The sequence below is a fragment of the Leishmania braziliensis genome (genome assembly GCF_000002845.2).
Source record: "Leishmania braziliensis MHOM/BR/75/M2904 contig, possible fusion of chromosomes 20 and 34".
Classification (NCBI taxonomy): domain Eukaryota; phylum Euglenozoa; class Kinetoplastea; order Trypanosomatida; family Trypanosomatidae; genus Leishmania; species Leishmania braziliensis.
The window spans coordinates 112,066-131,964 of NC_017948.1; the positions used below are offsets into that span (position 1 = coordinate 112,066).

Genomic DNA, 19,899 nt, shown 5'->3' on the forward strand with positions numbered 1-19,899 from the left:
CTACTGATTGCATTGCTAGTGGTGTGCTGCTGCTGCTGCTGCTGTTGCCGGGGGGGGACCTCGTCGCTTTGCTCTCCCTATTGAAGTGCAGACTTTCAGTCTCTCGCCACGCCTCTCCGTTTTTTGTGCTCCTCCTTTATGCACTACGCTGCCACCAGCCGGCACACCAATTTGAGCGGTGCCACTTCGCGCCTCTGTACCCTCCCCCTCCTTGGTGTCGCAGTGACGCCACCGCCCACGCACATAGAGGAACACGTGCTCACTCAAGAGCATAGAAACCTCCTCTTGAGTTTCTTCCAACAGTAGAAACTCCTCCACACGCAGACACACAGAGAGACTCCTTTCCGAGCAGCATTTCCACTGCTGACTGTTCTTCGAGTCTGCGTGAGGGTGGGTGCATTAGTCACACCTCTGTGTACCTTCAGGTGAAGCGATTCATTGTCAAACGTGGTGGCATGAACGAAGGACCCACACCGCAGCGCACTTCTTGCTTACTCTTGTATCCGAACCCACTTGTTTGTCGCGTTAAGCAGGAAGGAAGGAAAGATGGGGCCCACAATGGACTCGAACAAGCCAAGCAGCTTTCACTACTTCGCCTACGGAACCTATGTCGATGCAGCGGAGATGAAAAAGTGTCTTTCCGCCGTCTCCGGCAGTACAACACCGGTCATCCACTCCGCTCACCCTGCCCTGCTTCCTGGATACCGCCTCCTGTGTGATGCGGTGAGTGCTGAGGGGCCGCGACTGGGCTGCGTCAACATTGCCCCGCTCAATCTCGTCGCCCGTGAACCATCAACCACGCGCCACTCCCCGAGCCCGTGCAGGAGCGAGACGCCACCCGAGTACAAGGCGGCTTTCCGCGATGGGGTTCGGGGTGTGCTGTACGAGCTTCCCGCCAACATGCGTGAGCCGCTGCTGCAAGCTGTCGCGCGCGAAGGGTCGTTCAACGTGTACGCCATGCTCATGTGCTACAAGATGAGCGACGTGCACCGAGGCGCGTGGACTCCAGACTCGCAGATGTGCGAGTCGCTCGTGATCGCCGCGCTGGACGTGCCTCTGCTGGAGCGCAAGTTCTTCGTGGAGCCCCTCATGAAGCTGTGCTGGCACCCGCTGCCAAAGCCGCAAGGGGTTCCGGCTCAACCAGGGCTGGTCGCCGCGCTTGCACCTTCCTCCGCTGGCTCACAACGCGGTGCAGAAGCAGTGGAGACGTCGCGCTGGCCTGTGTACCACTGGTGCAATTGCATTAACTCTGCGCGGGTTTCGCCCAGCCAAGCGTACGTACAGCTCCTGGAGAAGGCCTACCGTGAGTACCTACACGTGAACATGGCTGCCGAGCAAGCTGACAGTAGCCTCACTGGAGACACCAGCCGGTGCTCCAGGCCCGGCTCAGCGTCCTCAGATGGCGGTGAAACCGACTCGTACGCGACAGCGATGCACCTCATGGTGTACAAGCAGGCCCGCAATGTGAACACCGAGCCACAGGAGGTCAAGACTTGGTACTTGGCGTATGGCTCTAACATGTCATGGGAGCAGGTGTGCGTCCGCATCGGCCCGCCGTACCAGCGCCGTGCCGCAAAGTTGCTCGACTACGTGCTGGTTGCCAATAAGGTACCCATCGGCTACCCGAACGGTGATAACTTCGGGTATTACAATGTGGAACCGGTGGTGTTGCGAGAGAAGAAGGCGGCGCAGGGGCTGGTGAAACACCGCAGCACAATGCCACCTTACGTCTGCGGTGCTGCGTACGAAATCAGCCAGGCGCAGCTAGAGATGATGGACGCCTATGAAAAAGGCTACTACCGCGAGCTACACCTCTGCACTGACCTACACGATGTGACGGCGGCGCCACTGGAGTGCTGGACGTACATTGCACAGGAAACCTCCGAAGAGTTGTTGCCGTCACTCGAGTATCTATCGCGCGTCTTGGAGGGCGACGATATTCTTCCACTGGAATACATGGAGGGTATCCGTGCCACCCCGACAAATTCGCAGCGGAGTCCGCGACAGGACAAGCGTCTTCGCAAAGAACTCTGAACTGCATCTCTGACCTGCGTGGTTGGTGTAGCACGAGCAGTCTCGTGGGCTGTGCCCTTCAACGCCTCATTTCGCTGGCCCCTTACCCTCCATCTACCAATCCGCTCTGTGCATGGAAGCGTAAGGACTGCGTTAGTCGTGCACAGCTGCGTAATGAACGGCTTATTCTTTGAAGGGTGAACCAAAAGAGAAGTGAGGGCATGGCATAAGCTGGTCCGTGTTGTAGAACCTACTCACCCTCCTCTCCCTCCTGCCTTATTGTTGGCCAGTAGGTGGAACGCTCCCTACCGTGTTTCATATATATGTATGTGTGTGTACCTGTGCTTCTATGAGTGACTGCATCATGAAATGGAGGTGCTGCTCTGCCTCCTGGACTGCTCCACCGCCCCCCCCTCCCCACGCTCACACGCCTCACAGCAAGTCTTTCAACCCCTGCTCTGCGCCCTGAGCCCACGGATGATGGAAGGAAACACTTCAGCTCGTGGCACAACAGGACCCGCTATCCCTCGCTCTCTCTGGGTGAGAAAGCCACGCAGGCCCCCTACCCCTGCCACTGCCGTACCACCGCTGATGCTGGCGGTGGGGCCCTGGACAGCGCTGCGTCGGAGAGACCTGCGACAGTGCACGCGTTCGCACCACCCACGTGTGATGGGCAGAGTGTCGGCGTGACTCGAACGCATCCCGCCGGGCCCTCGCTGGCCGTTGGTGTGTGGGGCCGGGGTCGTGCTTGGGCGACTTGGTTGGCGCTTGGGAGTAAGGTGCCATAAGAGCTGCTTTGCAGGACGTGACATGCTTCTTGACAGACCGGGTTAGTTTGGTGCTTGGCTCCGGTTGTATGTCAGAGTAGGGTCGCGTCGTGGGGTGCTCAAAGTGAAAGGGGAGTACGGTGGCGGTCTTGAGCTGTCATCGAGCGGTCCAGGCGATCACTCCTGCTTGGACGAAAGCAACGATAGCCGGAAAAGTAAGTTTTCGCTTCGTAGTTCTCAACGTGCGTCTGTTGAGTGCACGGTAGCTCTTCGCAGGGCCTCAAGCAAACTCGTTGTGAGGGCGCAAGTTCGCAGCGTCTTTTGTCTGCCCACCCCCGCACACACACAGGCGCTCACATGTGTGTGTGTGTGTGTGTGTGTGTGTGTGTGTATTAGCTGTCTTAAGCCCTCTCGCCTCTCAATGTCCTCCTCGCCATCTTCCAGTTCTTCTCACGCAGCTTGTGGGCTACCTCGGGGTCGGGGCGGTGAAGGTCAACAAGGGGGTGGGGACGAGAGCCAGGAGAGGCTACCGGCCCATGGAATTTGTATTCGTGCTAGAGGCGAAAGGAAACGAACCTGCACCCTGTGGAAAGAGCGAAAAGGCGTCTGATGGATGCAAGTCTGAGCTATGCCCGCAGCAGGAGAGGGTACACACATTTCTTTTTCTCACCGTAAGTGCCAGTGAAGAATTCCATCACCCCAACTCGTGCATAACTGGGGACAAATGCCCACACGCGACGCTCCCTCCAGACTCTCAGGTGCGAGTCGAATGCTGAGGAGAGAAGAATTAACGGGCTCGTTCGTGCATAGAGGGTCTAGGGTAGTGGTGATAGTGCATACCGTGTCTGGGGTGTCGTTTCCCTTGTTTAGCCATTTCACCCCTCATTGCTCTCCGCCTTTCACCCGAAATACTCTTCCGAGGCGACGTCACACCAATCACACACGCCCAATGCCTGTGCCTAAGCCGAGAACGCCACACACGGGATCCTTTTTCCTCTCCCTCTCCTATCTCCCCCCTCCGGCCTCCTCCTCCTCTTGCTCCCTTTCCCTTTTCCTGCTCCCCTAACTAACCAATGGCGCGTCTGTCTACACGGTGTCGATCGTCCTACTTGTGCGCCGAAGAACTCTCCTTGCACTGTATGATTGGGTTGTTTCGCACTTTCTGCGTCAACCAACTGCCCCACTCTTCACACCACGTCCTATTCCTTGACAGCCGAGGCGGATAAACCCCCACCCGGCCCGCCCGCCGTCTCCACCTCCGCGGAGTTAAAGAGTCCCCGAAAGCAGTAAAACAGACCGAAAAAGAAGCGATGTCCTCTACACGGAGAGAGGTGTACGCATAGAAGTCACCGGCTGCGTATCATCGTAGCGCGCACACAAACACACAAACACCCAGACACTGGCACAGCCATCTATAGAGGGCAACAAAACGTGTACACCGGCACACACACACACACACACACACACAAAGGCCAACTCTCAAGATGATGATTCACCTTCCTCTGTATCACGAGCACTACGGGGTGCGCTATGCTCCCCGCGGGCTGTCGTCGTGACTCTTCTACGTGCTTTGTCTGTTGGCCGTCCTCATCGTCCCATTCAGCATTGCTCTTTCCATGCAGAACTTCTAGTTGAGGACGAACTACTTCTACGAGATGCCAACAGTGATCTTCACACGGCGGTGTGTGGTTCGCATCAGCACTGTGCTCGGCAAGGAGTATCTCTGGACCTGTTCCGACCTCTTCCAAGGGGCACTGCAGGGGACATCGCTAAGCATTCTACCGCACTTTTCCTCCGACGACGACAGGGACGGCGACGGAAAGACGGACTACGCGAACTTCTTGATGAGCTTTCCCCTCGGCGTCGCGCTGCGAGGTCAACTTCCTGCCTGAGTTCTCGTACTACATCAACCATCACCGAATGAAGACAAATATGACAGCGGCACCGCTGCTGCGCTACCAACGAATTGCCATGCAAAAAGAACTCGGCAATATCACAACACCCACCTCGACAACGTACAGGTGGAGCGGGGCGCCCGTGTGCGCGCTGACCAAGGCGGACATGCTCTTCTACACGACGCAAAGTCTCCTCAACTCCCCCTCCCTCCCTCCCCAAGTCTCTTACAGGCATACATATACGTTGAGCCCTTTGCAAGGGCTCGCGCACCAGTCGGCAGACTTGTTAGGCCTACCTCACTTTGCCGGCAACTATGCCGCGCGCAATCAATGTGTTGTGCTGCGTCCATACGTCGAGGTGGGAGGTGGACTTGATGTTCTGCGAAACGACGGGAACGTCGTGCGGGGGCTCTGGGAAGATTTAGACGACCTCAACCCCTTCATCTGGTACGTAAAGCTGCGCATCCTGTTGGCGGAGGTACACTATTGTGCCATCCTACGCCGAGGTGTTCAAGTGTGGCTGGATTCAGCACTTTGCTATCGCCTACGTTATCCATTGGCTCCTGTGGAAGTTGCGCATGGTACTGGTAAAGATGGCTCTGATAAACTCGCGAGCTCTCTTTAGCGCCATGCGGCGACAGTACTAAAGCGTACGTACGCCCGGGTAGAGGATCCTACTGTCATCGGTGCGGATTCTCTCACTGGTGCTTCTCCTCTCTGCTGTTCACCGCGAGAGAAGCGTGACTGCACATTGTGTGCAGCCACCACAAGGCAAGAGAACACACCTGAAGGGCCCCCACCAGCAGGCGGTGGTTCGTTCTTCGTTATCCAACCAAACGGCTGAGAAGGAGCAGCTGCTTGCGCATATCAGCATGGCTGCAGAGAAGGAGTGATTTGCACGAATCCGCTAAACAAAAGCACCCAGAGGGAGGGGCACTGCCTGACAGTGTATCCACACACGAGCACACGCACACTTAATTGAGGCTCACCACTTCGTTACGTTTCGCTTCGGCCTGGTGAGCACCGCCGCACCGCCATGAAGGCTTCAGCGCTCCCTTCCTGGTGAACCTTTTTTCCACTATCGTTGGTATCGCTGCTCCACCGCCCTCTCCCCCTACCCCCCCCCCCACACACACACCCACAACACACGCCTAGCCGTTGTTTTCCTCTTTCACACCGAGACACACAAATCGCCACATGCACGTAGCGCCTCTGCGGTGCGTCATCTCCTGTCCGCTAGGCGCCCATCGAAGAAGTTGCTCTCAGCGACGTCCAAGTGCGAGTCTGGCTGACCGCGCCGTCGCCTGGTGGCAGTGGTGCTGATACTGCAGGTGCCAACACGAGGACACGGACACACCACACTCACTTATTGAGGTAACTGGAGGAAGAGATGCACGTCACCCAAGACTTCAGAGTTGCACATTCGATCACCCCGCCCATCCTCCCTTCCGCTCTTTTTCCTCTACACCGCCTACCCTTTGTCTGCGTGTGTGCATCACCCAGCACGAAGACAGGCAATCGAAAAGGGGCAGAGAATGGCTGTTGTCGTGGTGCTGATCGGGCAGTGCGGCAATCAGCTCGGTGACGAACTCTTCACGCAGCTGGCACTGTGCACCTCCTCCGGCGCATCATCCACAGCAGTCAAAACGTCGAGGTCCGTCGCGAACACGTCGCCCTTCTTTGCGCAGGACGGCAAAGCGCGCTGCATCCTCGTCGACACAGAGCCGAAAGTCGTGCTTGGGGTGCAGCAGCGGCACCCCGACTTCATTCGTGCGGAGAACGTGGTTTATGGCCAGTCTGGCCGTGGAAACAACTGGGGTCTTGGCTACTACGGGGTGAAGACGGAGCAGAGCAGGCGCGCCGAGCGCAATGCAGCCGTGCAGCGGGCTTTCCAAAATATTGGACGGGATCAACGCGAAGAGGACGACAATGTGCTGGGAAAGGCGCTACAGGCAATTTACCGCGAGACGCGCCGCACGAGCAACGCCGAAGATGGAAGTGGCGACTTTGAGGCCATTCTTGTTCTTCACAGTCTCGTTGGTGGGACGGGGAGCGGGCTCGCATCGAAGCTAACAACGCGCCTGCGTCTCTACTTCACAGAGCCGCCGCCAGGTCAGCACGTGGACGAAGTCTACGAGTCTAACATGATGCGCAACGACGGCTTCGACGGCGGCGTGTATGGAGTGCAGCGGCGAGCGCGACACCTAGTGAACATCACTGTCGCCCCCCAGGCGCTCGGTGAAGTGGCGACGCAGGGGCTGAACGCCACGTTGACACTGCAGGTGCTGCAGCGACACGCAGATGCGGTCCTGCTCCTGCGCAACGACGACGCGATGGCACCTGGAGAGCCGAGCGGAAGCAGTGTGTGCTCAGCCGCGTCACTGCTGACGCGGTGCGTCACCTTCAAGGAGGCGAATGAGAGCCTCGTAGCGCTGCTTCTACCGGTGCTGGGCTACGGCCGGCACCCTGGCTGTATCACAGATCTTCTGATGCAATGCGTCCCTCCCACGTACCTGCAAACGACAGGCGGTAACAAGATACTGACGCTCCTTGCTGTACCACAGCGCAGCTACGCCACCATGCGGCAGTGCGTCCATCGAGCGATGCTCTTCATTGTCAAGGGCGGCAGGGCCTTCATGCCCGGGTATGTGCCAACGGTCCCCATTGACGACATGCTGAGTCGAACGGCTCTCCAACTTTCCGGTGGCGGCAGTGGTACTGTTCGGTGTGGTAGCGATGGAAGCCGCTGCCCGACTCGATCTGCTTCATTGCCGAGGCTGAAGAAGAGTACCGCGCAAGCTCGGCCTACCTACATAACCGACCCGGTGGTGCCGGCTTACCTGAGTCAGAAACGCACGTGGATAAAGTGACAGGGCAGAAGGTCACCACGACCCGGATTGCGGCGCCATTCGGGGAGACCTACGTGCCCTCTAACCAAGAGCGGTTTGTGGAGCAGCAGCGCGTAGGCGAGCTGAGCCGGCAGCGTAGCCTCGTCAACAAGCCATTCATGCTCGACGAACACGCACAGCTGAACCTGCGAAAGGAGCGTCAGTTGTGTGAGCTACTAGCCTCGCCTATGCCCCAGTTAGCGAAAGCAGACGAAGTGGCACACTTCCTGCTCAATGGCGTCTATGCGCAGAATCTGGCTCTGCAGCCAAGAACGTGTGAGTCGGTGATGCTGCTCTACTCGCACGCAAGCTTTCTCCGTCGACTGGCTGGGCCAACAAAACAGCAGCCTAGTCGCACACACGACATAGCTCAGCTGGCGTCTCGGTCAAGCGGGGCGGACACCGCCGCGGTGCCACTAACCCCGCAGGATGTCCCATTCTTAGATGACATGCGACGCTTGTACACTCACCAAAAGCGTTGCTTTATCAGCCCAACCCCCCTTTCACTGGAGCATCTCATGATGGCTCTCAGCATCGTTACAGCACCGAGCACAACGGCCTTCCATTTCGCTAACCGACTTCTCCTTGATGCGGACAAGTTCGTTCTGCTGCCGACGCGAACGACGTACACGGCGTACTTCACTGTGTGCCACGTGAACAACGCGATGCAGTTTGCCATGGCGCGTTACACTGACGCCGTGCACGCGCTGCAGCTTCCCGTCGACGCGCCAATGCTAACAGCGCTGCTCAAGGGCTTGAACGAGAGCGGCTACGTGGAGGAGGCGGTGGCGCTTCTGTCGCGAGTTCAGCACGTAGCGGTGTCCACACCGCTCCTGAACGCGTCACTGGAGACGCTGCTGCTCTCGGAGCAGCCGCTCTCGTGTTTCTCCCTCTACGACGCCATGCAGGGGTCCTCCGTGAAGTCAAGCGCAGAGACGTACACACTGCTGCTTCTCGCGTGTGAGAAGTCGCAGCAGTGGAGCCGCGTGACGGCGATCCTCGCTGAGATGCAGCGCCGCCGTGTGCGCGGCAATGAACAGACGCTAAACCTGCTGCTCAAGGGCCTGCTGCAGGAACGACTGCACAGCTTTGCGGCCCAACTGTACCACACGATGCTGCGAAAGAAGGTGCCCTTGTGGCCCGCACTGGAGTCTGGTGTGCGGCCGCTGCTGCGGTGAGCTTGAACGGTGCGAGCAGTGCCTGCTTCTGTGAGGTGGATCAGGGTGGGTCTCCCATCTCGGCTGCTCTCTCCCGCTTTCCCTACCTTACGTTACCCCTGTTTCTCTTTTCCCCGTAAGCACACGTACTTTGCATTGACACATTCAAAAAAAGCTGCAACAAACTGAGTGCGCTGCGCCCCAGCTCTTCTCGCAGGTGTGCGTGTGTGTTGTGGGCGTTAGAGTGTTTTTCAGTTTTTGGCGAACTTGACGGGGACTCCCTTTCCGCCGCTCTATGTGCTTGACGCAGAGCCGACTGCACAAGAGCGGGGGAGGAGCAGGGGGGAGGGCGTCACAAGTTCCCGTTCCCTACCGCTCTCACGTCTTGAATTCGGCAGGCGTGCACGGGTACTCCCGTTGTACTCTCTCGGTGAGTATGTGCGTCCATGTGCCTGTGCGCGCTCTTGTGTATGTGTCTCGGTGGCTCGTGCTTCGTTCCATCTTCCTCTGCTCTCCTCCACCTCCATTGTTACACAATACACCTACACACCATCGCCCATGTATACGCACCTCTGCCTGTGCTTGTGTCGGTGTGCGTGTGTGTGCCCATCTGCACTGCAGTGAAACATACGCGGTCATCGCTCCATCGACGACGCGTTTTCTTCACTGCCTGCGCACGAGTCCGAAATCGTCAGCATACGTGCAAAAGCAAAGCAAAGGAGGCGAGCGATGTCTGCGCCGCTAACCAAAAAGGAGGTAAAGCAAGAGGAGGGCAAGTACAGCGACACTGCCGCTACGCAGGAGTCGAAGCACGACATCTTCGCCACCCAGGACACTTTTGGCGACCTCGCGCAGGACGAGAAGGAAGGCACCTTGTATGTCTGTGGTAACTGTACGGCGCAGCTCTACTTCAAGCCAGACTCGCGCCTCCTGTGTCCCATCTGCTCGCACATCACCGGTGTCTCGACTGTCTTCTACAAGATCCGTACCGAGCCTACCATGTACGATACAATCTGAGGCAGTGTGGCAGATGGCGAGGGGGTGGAAGTGTCGCTCTTGCAATGAAAGGTCAGGGAGGCGATGCGGCAGACACAAAACGTTGGTCGCGGCGTTGCTAATGCGCGAACTCCCTCACCGGCCTCATCACGCATGTGTGTGTGTTTTTTTTTTGGGCTGTTTGTCGCGCCGTTTCGATAAAATGTCAGACCTCCTGACGTAGTGGACTTGCTCCCCCGCCTCTCTCACACTCTCATCTACGTGACCCATCTGCTCCCCCTCCCCCCATACACACCTCAGCAAACAAGTCCCAAAATGGGCGCTGACGATTCAAAAAGCTGCCGAAAGGAGGGGGAGATGGAAATGTGGGTGGCGTGGCCTCTATCGCCACTTGACTTGGTAATTACGCATACCTCTTTCCCTCTCTTGCTGATGACCCTCCTATCCTTAAGTTTTAGCTCTCTATTTGTGCGCGTGGGTGGGAAAGTCTTGTCAGGGATGGCGATGGCGGCAAAGTACTACTCATCTCCAACTCACCCCTCCCCCTTCCCACCACTGCATGCCTTTACGCCTTTCCCATCCTCTCATGTCTCTCTCTCTCTCTCTTTCTCTTACCGGTGGCTTCCCCATTGACTTTCAGCTTTTCGCGTGACGAGCGCTGACTGGAGTGTTATTTCCTCCTCCGTTGGCACACAACCCCGCATAGGAACCGAACCCCCCCCCCTTCCCCTCATCCCTTTCAAGAGGTATGAGCGCGTTTCCCACGCCTACCCCGTCGACCGTTGGTCGCGCCGGAGCGAAGGAGGATGGCGCGGCGGCCGCCGCGCCGCAGTGCGTGTGTGCCACCTGTATGATGCGGGTGCCGATGCCTCGCTCTTCGTCCGTTTTCACATCGTTTCAGTGCCCCCAGTGCCGCATGAATGGCATGGATGCAAAGCTCGTCTACACAAGCCGCGCGCACCCGACGGAACACTCCACTCGATGACGCGCTTGCTAGCAAGCTGAGCGTAGAAAACAGGTGACGCTTTCCCTCTGGCCCCTCCCTCCTCCCCACGTTACTGGCCTGCGTCACCATCAGACCCAATTGATGGATTTTGACATGAATGAGCGCTATAAACTGGAGCGCCAACAGAAGGAGCAACAGCTTTGTCTTGATGGCCAGGTAGCCCGTCGACTGCGCTCTCTCCCCTCCTCAACTATGCCTGTTTGTTCGCTCCCACGTACCTTGCCAAGGAGTAGACTGTCGATGGTCTCGCTATGCACATCTTCCTTGTAGTGGTTGCCACAGCGTCAGCACTAACTCGCCCATTTATTTCTCCGGGGGTGTTTTCGAGTCAACGCCCATTGAGAGACGTCGCTCAGCGGTGCTTCCCATCCCCGCACGCCTTACGATCTGCACTAAAGCACGTCTCTACTATCTTTGTACGTAAGAGTCACTCTCCTTCGTTTTTCCTCTGTTCCTCCCACCCCTGCGTTCTCACTATCGCTGATCCTCTCTCTCGCCTTTTGTTTCTACGCTGCTGTAACGCAGTACAGTCCTGCCACTTGCAGAGACGAAGACGCATGTGCAACTTCTTTCGCTCTCCTTAGTTTTCGCTTTAGACCGCCCACCGGCTCTCCTGAAGTTCCCCCCCCCCCCGACACGTTCTCGTTCGCTTTTTTGGTCTGCATCCTCTGTGGACTCCTCGTTTCTGTTTCCCTGCAGTGGACTACCGTCAGTATGTCGATTGACCTCCTTGTGGAGGCGATCCATGCCTCGCCCATTCGTCTGTCACTGTGCATCTGTGGTGCAGGGGCCGGCGTCATTCGACGCCTCACTCGCGTGCCCGAGTGCAGCCGCACCCTGATCGAAGCTAACGTGCTCTATCATCGCTGCTCTACGCAGGCAGCATTAGATGGCCTGCCACGGCATATCGTCAGTGCTGATGCGGCTCGGCGACTGGCACAGCACGCTTTTCACAAGTCCCGTGATATCGCCTTTGCCGAAGCGCGTGAGCAGCTACAGCAGCTTCCACAGCTCACGTCCACGCTACCTAGGCCCCCGCAGGATCTGCTCTTCGGCGTTGGCGCTACATCTGCGATCAAGACGAGCCGCTCACGGCACAGCAGGGACGAGGCGTATGTGTGTATTTGGGGCGGCGCGGTCAACCTACTGGAGGACGTTTCCGATCAAAGTGACGGCAGTCCTGCCATGCTCGGCGAGGTCCGCCACTATTACATGGAGATGCCGGACTGGCTGAGCAGGGCAGAGCAGGATGAGCAAGTGGAGCTGATGGTCCTCCATGCGATTGCGCGCATAGTGGAGTCGTGTATCCCTGCCGACACGGAGATGGTGAGCAAAGGCACTCACACAGATGGTCAGCGCAGCTACCCACGCGCTGTGTTTCAAGCCCTGCTGCCCAGCGCTGGAGAAAACACCGCCGCTTGTGGCGTAGGCGTGAGCGTGTCGCGCTCATCATCTGGGCTTCCCATCGTCACGGACTCTGTGCGACTGTGCTCGATGCCGTCCGAATCCGCTCCGGAGTCGGTGTGCTTGGATCCATCCGGTGAGGTGCGACTTGCGCTGCAGAACGTCCTAAGCGCTGGCACCTCTGCCACTGCGCCCGACGGCAGTGTGCGTGACGTGTGCGCGTTGTGGAACATACACGGTGAATTGCGCTGCAGCGGTATTCCACCGTACCCAGAAGATGCTCGCAACGTCGCGGCGGCGGTGATAGACCACCAACAAGAGAGTGGGTACGATCGAAGCGCTGTCCCAGCCGGGTCCCGTAAGGTGATTCGTCTTCTCTACCCTGGATCGTTTAACCCGCTTCACTACGGACACACGGAGCTTGTACTGGCAGCCACGCGGGTACTGCTTCAACAAAAGCAGCAGAACGTGGAGCAGATGGCACTGCCGGCGCTGATCGAAGTGACGTATGAGATCGCAGTGAAGGCGGTTGATAAGGGCGTTATCGAGGTGGATGACCTGATGCGGCGTGTGCGCCAGTTTTTGCACCGCGGCGAGCGGGTTGCCGTGACAACCGCGACCCTCTTCGTGGCCAAGGCGAGACTGTTCCCAGGCCACGGATTCCTCATCGGCATCGACACCGCCGTGCGCGTCCTGGATCCAAAGCACTACAGCAGGAACGAGGACCCAGCGGAGGCTGAGGCCGCAATGGTGGAGGCGCTGACCCGCGACATTGCGGGCAGGGGGTGCTACTTTGTGGTGGGTGGGCGCAAGATGAGCGATGCTACGGGCTGGCAGGAACTATCGCTGCTAAGAATCCCGGAGAGCGTACGACACTTGTTTGTCGGCATCCCAGCCACGGAGTTTCGCGTCGATGTGAGCTCAACGGAGCTGCGTGCCCAACGCAACAGGCGTGGTGCAGAAAGACGCACACTCGGGAACTAATCTCAGCAGCGGCGGCGTGGCACAGTGCGTCGCTTAACTGGAGCTGCCTTCCCCCTTCTTCCTCTCCCCCTGTATGTGTGCGTATTCAGTAGCATCTTTGGTAGCCGCATAAGGCCAATTTACACCCCTCCTTGCTATTCCCCAGCATTCCTTTGTCAGTGTGAGGGCTACAACTGCGTCATCAATGTTCTGATTTGTTGTTGTTTTTTGGCGGGCGGGGGCGGGCGGAGTTCTGTTTTACTCTTCCCTCCCTATCCCCCGAGCGCGTGTACTCCTGCTCTCTCCCACTCTTTGTCTCTTCGCCTCTCCCTTGCTCGTGCGCTGGCCTCTCGGTGTGTTGCGCCTCTCCCCTCCTCTCTCTGCCCTTACTCCCCGAATCGTGGAGTGGTGCCGTATGTGTGCCTGCGAAGCTGACGGGGTCGCACGAAGTGTACACATGCAAAGAGAAAAAGAGGCGAAACATATATGGCATGGCAAAAGTCATTTTCGGCGCCGCAACGGTGGAGGTCTACGCGCCCACAGAAACGTGCAGACCATCGCTTTGATCGATGTGCTCTACATCCAGTGGAACTGCCCCATTCAAACAGCGTATCGCATCATACGCCAGGGAGTCTGTGCTCATGTTGGTGAGTAATTTAAGCATACGAGCCCACCGGCAAGGATGGGACGAGAGAGTTGTGTGCCGCTCCAGGCGTCACTTCTACCGCCCCCCTCCCCCTTTGTTGTCCCTCTTTCCATGCCCTGTTTCCTGACGTGCGCACATGTACCTCTCCTTTCCCTCGCTTAATCTGTTCCCCATTCACTCTCCCTTCTCACACATTCCTCAACGCTTTCAAGACTCGCTCATGCAATTCCCCAACGCGCGCACGCCTCTTTCTGCATCCTGTGGACAAGTACACCCGGCTGCAAGTATCGACGAGGGTGCAGTCTGCCTCTTTGCTTCGTGGAACCGCGACGAGGGGAAACAACAGGCACGCAGTGCAGCGGTGTCGCAGGAGCACACACACGGGCGAATGCTGAGCAAGGCGCAGGAGACGGGACTGTCACAGTATTCTTGGGCCATAGACACGCCGCTCTCTTTTAAAGCCCTACACAAACCTCTCTAAGTGTATTTTCGGGTAGCGCTTGGCCCAACTCCCCTCTTCTCTTTTTTACTTCAGAGTGGGTTGTGGCCTTAGATCGATCGGCCTTTCGCTTCATCATCACTGTTCGTTTTCCTCCCTAATCGCTTGCTCCCATCCCCACGATCCTCTCGTGTCGCAGCCATGCTGTCGCACACCGCTGTCTGGCTGCGGGTGCTCAGCCGCAAGAACAAAACCCCCCAACGCATGTCGAACTTCACTAAGGTAACAAACCTAAACAAGGCGAAGAAGGCGAAGATTGAGACGATCGATGGTGACGTCGTCAAGGGTCGTGGCCGTGTGCACCGCCGCTCGCACAGCGGGTTGAAGGATGCCATCGAAGCGATGGAGCACCCAGCCATTTGGCTATGGTACCCGTGGCGCAAGAACCCAGAGCCGCCGACGCCGTACATGCCAGCGCAGCGCGCGCTCAAGAACGTTCACGGCGCCATCTTCGCCGATCTTACCCCTATTCAGAAGAAGAAGCAGGAGCAGATGCTCTACGGAGTGAACATCCCCGAGACGCGGGTCATGAGGTTCGAGCAGCAGCACCCACTCCTTGCAATGGCGCTGAAGCAGTTGGATGGGCAGCCGAAGGGGTTTCCTTTTTGGTACAAGAAGTACCCGACGCGTCGCCACGCCTATGAGCAGCGCTTCAGCGTACCGCCAGAGATGCTGGAGGGGTACAGCGACAGTATCAAGAAGGCCTTTAGTAAAGACATGATGACGATTCAGGAGAAGCAGTTCTCGCAGGAGGCAATGTACATGGAGCGGTACGCCGAGCACGACTTCGACACGACCAGCCCGGCCGTGCTGGCGGTGAAGCGGGCGCTGAAAGTGCGTGTTCTGCGGAACCACTTGCTGACGAACCCACACAACAATATTGTCAAGACAATTCTAGCAAACACCGAACGAAAGCTGAACCACACTCTTCGCCGACTGCGCAAGGTTGACTTCAAACGTTATTGGGAGATAATTCGCGACCACGATGTGCAGGACGTGCTGCAGCCGCCAAACCTTGTGACGTATAGGCAGGGCTCGTACTGGCGGTACGACTGGAACGCAGGGTTAGCGATAAGCACGCAACTTGCGGACGTGCTGGACCCGCGCGGCCTCAACGGCTGCGTCGAGACGGGCCGCTCCCGTTCCGAGGTGGCTCGAGATCTCGGCCTCTCGTACACACGCCCGTTGCAGGAAAACGAGAAGAAGCAGCTCTCGGAGCAGGCTGTCTACTACGAGCGGCTGGCTAAGTTTAAGATGGAGCAACCGGAGGCGGCACGCGCGCAGGAGCGGGAGCGCTTTGTCCGCAAGTTCTCCGGCATGTTCCTCAAGCTGGATATCAAGTCCGGTGTCCCTGACTTCCCAAGCACGTACCGCAAGCTTCTCGGAACGCAGGTGGCGCGGTGGTCGTCGAAGCGGCACGGTCCCATGTAGTTCCATGCGGACCCTTTGCGCGATGTGCTCAGTACTGTACGTAGTACGTGTGTACGTGTGTTGCTTCACACCAGCCCGTCTTGGCAAGGGACCTCTTTGTGTTTCCCTTTTTGTTATCGCCTCTTCACTTGGTGTGTGTGTGCTCAGTTGTCTGGGTGATATTGGATGAGGTAGCTGAGTGGTGGCCGATGTCGCCGTCTCTCCGCGTGCATACGTGTTTGACCTCCTCTTGTGCGCCTGAGAGTGAAAGCATGCATGTCTTCGTCTCTCTCTCCCTCTCTCTCTCTGACTGTGTCGGCGCGGGTTCGCGCCCTCTTCCCTGTTGTGTCCTCATTTATGTGTCCGCCTCCGACGGTGTCTACTCTCTAACAGCACAAAACAGGAGAGCCATTTGCCGTGTACGAGTGATGTGACGGAGCCACGTACGTGGCGCGCATTCAGAAACGACGGAGATGTGCCTTGTATGTGTGCGTGTATGGGCGGAAAGTACACAAGTCCCAATCAAGATGGCTCACGTACTGTCGTGAGGAGAGCGTGCGCCATCGATTTCATCACCAAGCCCGCATACCACCCTTTTAAGCTCTGGACAGGAGCCTCCCTCTCCCTTGCAGATCCTTCTCCCTGTGTGTGTGTGTGCTGTACTGTCAAAGGGGTTCGTGTTGCCCCCTTTATTTCCTTCCTCCTCTACTCCCCCCTCCCCTGCTCCATCTTGCATCATCTTGCGTTGCTTGGGTGGCGCAGTGACTCCGGAAAATCAAGCCTCCATGCACACGCAAGAGCATAAGAAGAGAACCTTGAGACGCGTGTCTTATGTGTATCAGCAGCACTCATCACGCGCTCCGTCAGCTGCCTCCTCGTCGCTCCTCCGGGTCTTGTAGGTTCACAAACACTTGCATTAGAGGAGGGAAAGAGGGCACGGCGCAGAGCTGGTACACCCACCTGAAACCCTCATCTTCATTTCATGTGGTGATGCCCTTAGAGCATACTCTTACCGCCTCATAGACAGATACGTACACCCAGGTGGCGCGTTGGAGCGACTGCCCTCCCCCTCCTACCGCCGCCCACTCGAGGTGCTGATGCCCAGCGTGCCAGACAAGATATTGGTAGGCCCCACCACGTACGTGCATTTCCGTCGCAAGCACAGGGACTACTACGCGCCGGACTTCTTAATCGGCGGCGATGATCTACCATCGGCGCCGTCGCTGGAGAATAGCGAGCACGTGTGGCGCTACAGCGTGTCGAAGGAGTACAACAACACCGTTTTCTTTTTCAATACATTGTCGCGCAAGTCCGTATGGGTGCTTCCGGTTGTGCACCTCGATGGCCGCACGGAGCCACTGGGTGAAGGTGAGTTGATGCGCGCCCTCTACTCCAGTGTCGTCGATGGAGGAGCTGGTTCGGTGCAAGAGACAACGAGCAATGAACTCAGCAAAGCCAGTGTGCACGGCGAGGAAAAATATTTGACCGCTCGCAAGAAGCTCAACGTCGACCTCACTGACTCATTCCGTCCATCACCTCAATCAGCGTCAGCCGTCGTGGATCATTCAAAGTCGACGGGGGATAGCTCTCCTCGCGATACCCTCTTGGCAACAGCGACTTCACTCGCTGCAGCGCCATCCGTCGGGTCTTCCTCACTGCTAAAGGCGGTCACCGGAGAGCGGACACTTGAAGCAGAAGTGGGTGGCACCTCTGTTTTGCCGAGCACAGTTGCCGAAGGAGAACACCATAGACCAACATTGCAGGACCGAATCGCTGCGTGGCGGACCCGCCAGCGCTGCTCAGCGTCGCAAGCAGAAGCCCAGCAGCAACAAACCTCTACCACTGAGAGCCCAACAGTGTCCACGGCTGCGACGGCGAAGATGCACCCTCTGGCTATTGAAGATCCCTTTGTTTACGCAATGTCATCTACAGTGCCAACCGACAAGAAGTGCTGTTCCTCGAGCGCACCAGGTGTGCTCCACACGGAGAAGAACGACGTGCTAACGGGCACGCCTGGCGGGTCGTATCACCACTTACCCGTGTATACCCAGTCGCTAGAAGCTGCCGTTGCTTCTCCTGACCCTGAGGGCGCGTTGCACACGCCGGTGTCGAAGCAGGGTCAGTCGCTCAAGAGCCACACCGTTGCGCCTCCGGCCAAGCTCACATCACCTCCCATCCAGGGGTGGGAACTCGCGACCGCCGCAGAACTTCTCCGTCGAGAAAAAATTGCCGCCATGCGGCAGGAAATAGCGGCACTGGAGTGCCGTCGCCGCGCGTTGGCTGTGGAGCAGGCAGAGGCAGAGGAGCGCGCGCGTCTAGCACAGGCACGCGCCACCGCTGAGCGTGCACGCTTGCAAGACGCGGAACAGGCTGCACGTGAACAGGCCCAGCGACGCGCTGCTGAATCGCGTGTACAGGACGTGAACGAGTACTTGTCGAAGCAGCGGCAGTTGCAGGAAGTAGCGCAGTCGACTGTAGAGGACTCGTTCACGTACGCCTCTCGTATTGCTGCGCAGCTCGCAGCAGCAGCCCCCCGACCAGAGAATATCCTCATCCCCAGCAAAGGGAATTCGAGTGAAGCGGGTAGTGGCGCGAGTGCGCGGCTTACACCGCCTCATTACCGCGTCCATCAAGTTGGCCGAGTTGTACCGGCTGTAGTAGCGCCTCAAGCTGCATTACCGATGGCAGAGGAGCCGGACCGTCATGCAGCGGTGAAGAAAGACGGAGAAAGTGCTGTGGTAGGAACACTGCGTGACACACTAACCGGCGCGCCTACGTCGGCTGGCGTGACGACGACTCAGCGCCGCCAGCAGCGCCTCGCTTATGCGATGCCACACTTGTACGAGGGAGAGGTCATCACCTACCGCCCTAGCAGCAACTTTACCCGCCAGGCAGCCCTGCACGATGGTACCGCTGCGATCAGGAACCAACCTCCTCGAACGCTCAATTCCTCGGCAGGCCCCACCCCACCGGTTATCTTGGCGTCCAAGCGCGATGGCACAGGCACGCAGTACTACGATGCGGCCCACCAGCACTTCTTCACCGGCACCTGGCGCGAGGACAACCGAGAAGGTATCGGTGTATTATCGCTGCCAACCACTGCGGTGCAGGGCAGCTGGCAAGGCGACCAACTAGTCGGGCCTGCCGTCTTGCAAACACGGCACAGCAAAGGCACGGTCACTTTCATCTCCGGGAAGCCAGCCGGCAGCTCACAGGAACCCGGGACTAGCCCTTCTAGAACCTCTTCGCGTCCCAACGGCGCACTCCCGTCCGGTGCCTCGTACACATCGAGCACCACAGCTGGCACCACCACGTTGACCGGTAACGCCGTTGTGGAGCTGGACAACAAGGCGCTGTTCGTCGGTGCTCTCAAGGAGGGCCGAGTGCGTGCTCCATATATCCTTCAGCTGGGACAGGGCGACTACATCGAATGGATTGGCGCTTCCGCGTGCCGCAAAGGACATGCTCGTGTACCTGACGGCACATCAGGCGAGCTGCTAAAGCACACCCCCGCCCATTTGGCCTCCTCGTCCTCCTCCGTCTCCGCTTTGAAAGTTGGCACTGGTGAGTGCCGCATCCGCTTTCGCAATGGCGACACCTACGTTGGGCATGTCTGCAACTTTCAACTCCACGGCTTCGGCTACTACCGCTTCGCCGAGGACGGGCACTCCTACACAGGTCACTTTGAGGGTGGCTGGCCGCACGGGAAGGGACTGCTAATCTTTGCAAACAGCGACGTCTACCGCGGGGGCTTCGCGAAGGGGCTCTTCGATGGCCACGGCACGTATGCCTCACACGCGGAGAAGTACGTATACGAGGGTGACTGGATAGCTGGAAAGATGAACGGTGAGGGCTCGCTAGCCTTTGCCAACGGCGATGTATGGAAGGGCACCTTCAAGGACGACAATCGTGTAGCCGGTGCGTACACGACGCTCGCGTAAAGCGCATAGTGAGATGCTCGAGGTTCATCTTGTATGGTTCCCCATCTCACGGATAGCAACTGACCCTCGAGTTTCGGTCGTGCGTGCTCCTGCCTTACCGCAACCCTCCACCCTGACACCGATCTCCCCCCAATCATGGCCTAGTGCACGTCTTCACAAGGTACTGCTGTTCGCAGGTGAGACCAGAAGGACAGGGAAAAATCTTCATGGAAGATCGAAGCTCTGAGAGTGAGAGTCCCATGATAGGGTCGCCGGAAGGCACCTTTTTTGTGATCTGCCAATGTAGGGGGAGGGAGTTGCTCGTCTACGCGCCG

The 19,899-nt window shown here is 58.0% G+C and overlaps 7 protein-coding genes and 1 pseudogene across 8 annotated transcripts; all 8 read left to right on the top strand.

The window, feature by feature from the left end:
* Positions 1-558: 558 nt before the first annotated feature.
* On the top strand, positions 559-2,034 carry LBRM_20_4690 (hypothetical protein, unknown function; the record flags this gene model as incomplete). The annotated part of the gene is made up of 1 exon (XM_003722972.1): positions 559-2,034. One exon carries the CDS (start codon positions 559-561, stop codon positions 2,032-2,034), a length of 1,476 nt encoding a protein of 491 aa, XP_003723020.1.
* Positions 2,035-4,264: 2,230 nt separating this feature from the next.
* Positions 4,265-5,300, top strand: LBRM_20_4700 (annotated as a pseudogene). Its single transcript is given in 3 exon segments — positions 4,265-4,333; positions 4,340-4,650; positions 4,652-5,300. Coding segments are annotated over 3 exon segments (1,029 nt in total).
* A 910-nt stretch (positions 5,301-6,210) lies between these two features.
* Positions 6,211-7,545, top strand: LBRM_20_4710 (putative zeta tubulin; the record flags this gene model as incomplete). The annotated part of the gene is made up of 1 exon (XM_003722973.1): positions 6,211-7,545. One exon carries the CDS (start codon positions 6,211-6,213, stop codon positions 7,543-7,545), a length of 1,335 nt encoding a protein of 444 aa, XP_003723021.1.
* Positions 7,546-7,682: 137 nt separating this feature from the next.
* Positions 7,683-8,741, top strand: LBRM_20_4720 (conserved hypothetical protein; the record flags this gene model as incomplete). The annotated part of the gene is made up of 1 exon (XM_003722974.1): positions 7,683-8,741. One exon carries the CDS (start codon positions 7,683-7,685, stop codon positions 8,739-8,741), a length of 1,059 nt encoding a protein of 352 aa, XP_003723022.1.
* Positions 8,742-9,449: 708 nt separating this feature from the next.
* Positions 9,450-9,737, top strand: LBRM_20_4730 (conserved hypothetical protein; the record flags this gene model as incomplete). Its single annotated transcript, XM_003722975.1, has 1 exon — positions 9,450-9,737. One exon carries the CDS (start codon positions 9,450-9,452, stop codon positions 9,735-9,737), a length of 288 nt encoding a protein of 95 aa, XP_003723023.1.
* Positions 9,738-11,436: 1,699 nt separating this feature from the next.
* LBRM_20_4740 (conserved hypothetical protein) lies at positions 11,437-13,110 on the top strand (the record flags this gene model as incomplete). The annotated part of the gene is made up of 1 exon (XM_003722976.1): positions 11,437-13,110. The coding sequence occupies one exon, from the start codon at positions 11,437-11,439 to the stop codon at positions 13,108-13,110; it is 1,674 nt and encodes a 557-aa protein (XP_003723024.1).
* A 1,265-nt stretch (positions 13,111-14,375) lies between these two features.
* Positions 14,376-15,665, top strand: LBRM_20_4750 (conserved hypothetical protein; the record flags this gene model as incomplete). The annotated part of the gene is made up of 1 exon (XM_003722977.1): positions 14,376-15,665. The coding sequence occupies one exon, from the start codon at positions 14,376-14,378 to the stop codon at positions 15,663-15,665; it is 1,290 nt and encodes a 429-aa protein (XP_003723025.1).
* A 1,076-nt stretch (positions 15,666-16,741) lies between these two features.
* LBRM_20_4760 (conserved hypothetical protein) lies at positions 16,742-19,585 on the top strand (the record flags this gene model as incomplete). Its single annotated transcript, XM_003722978.1, has 1 exon — positions 16,742-19,585. The coding sequence occupies one exon, from the start codon at positions 16,742-16,744 to the stop codon at positions 19,583-19,585; it is 2,844 nt and encodes a 947-aa protein (XP_003723026.1).
* Positions 19,586-19,899: the final 314 nt, after the last annotated feature.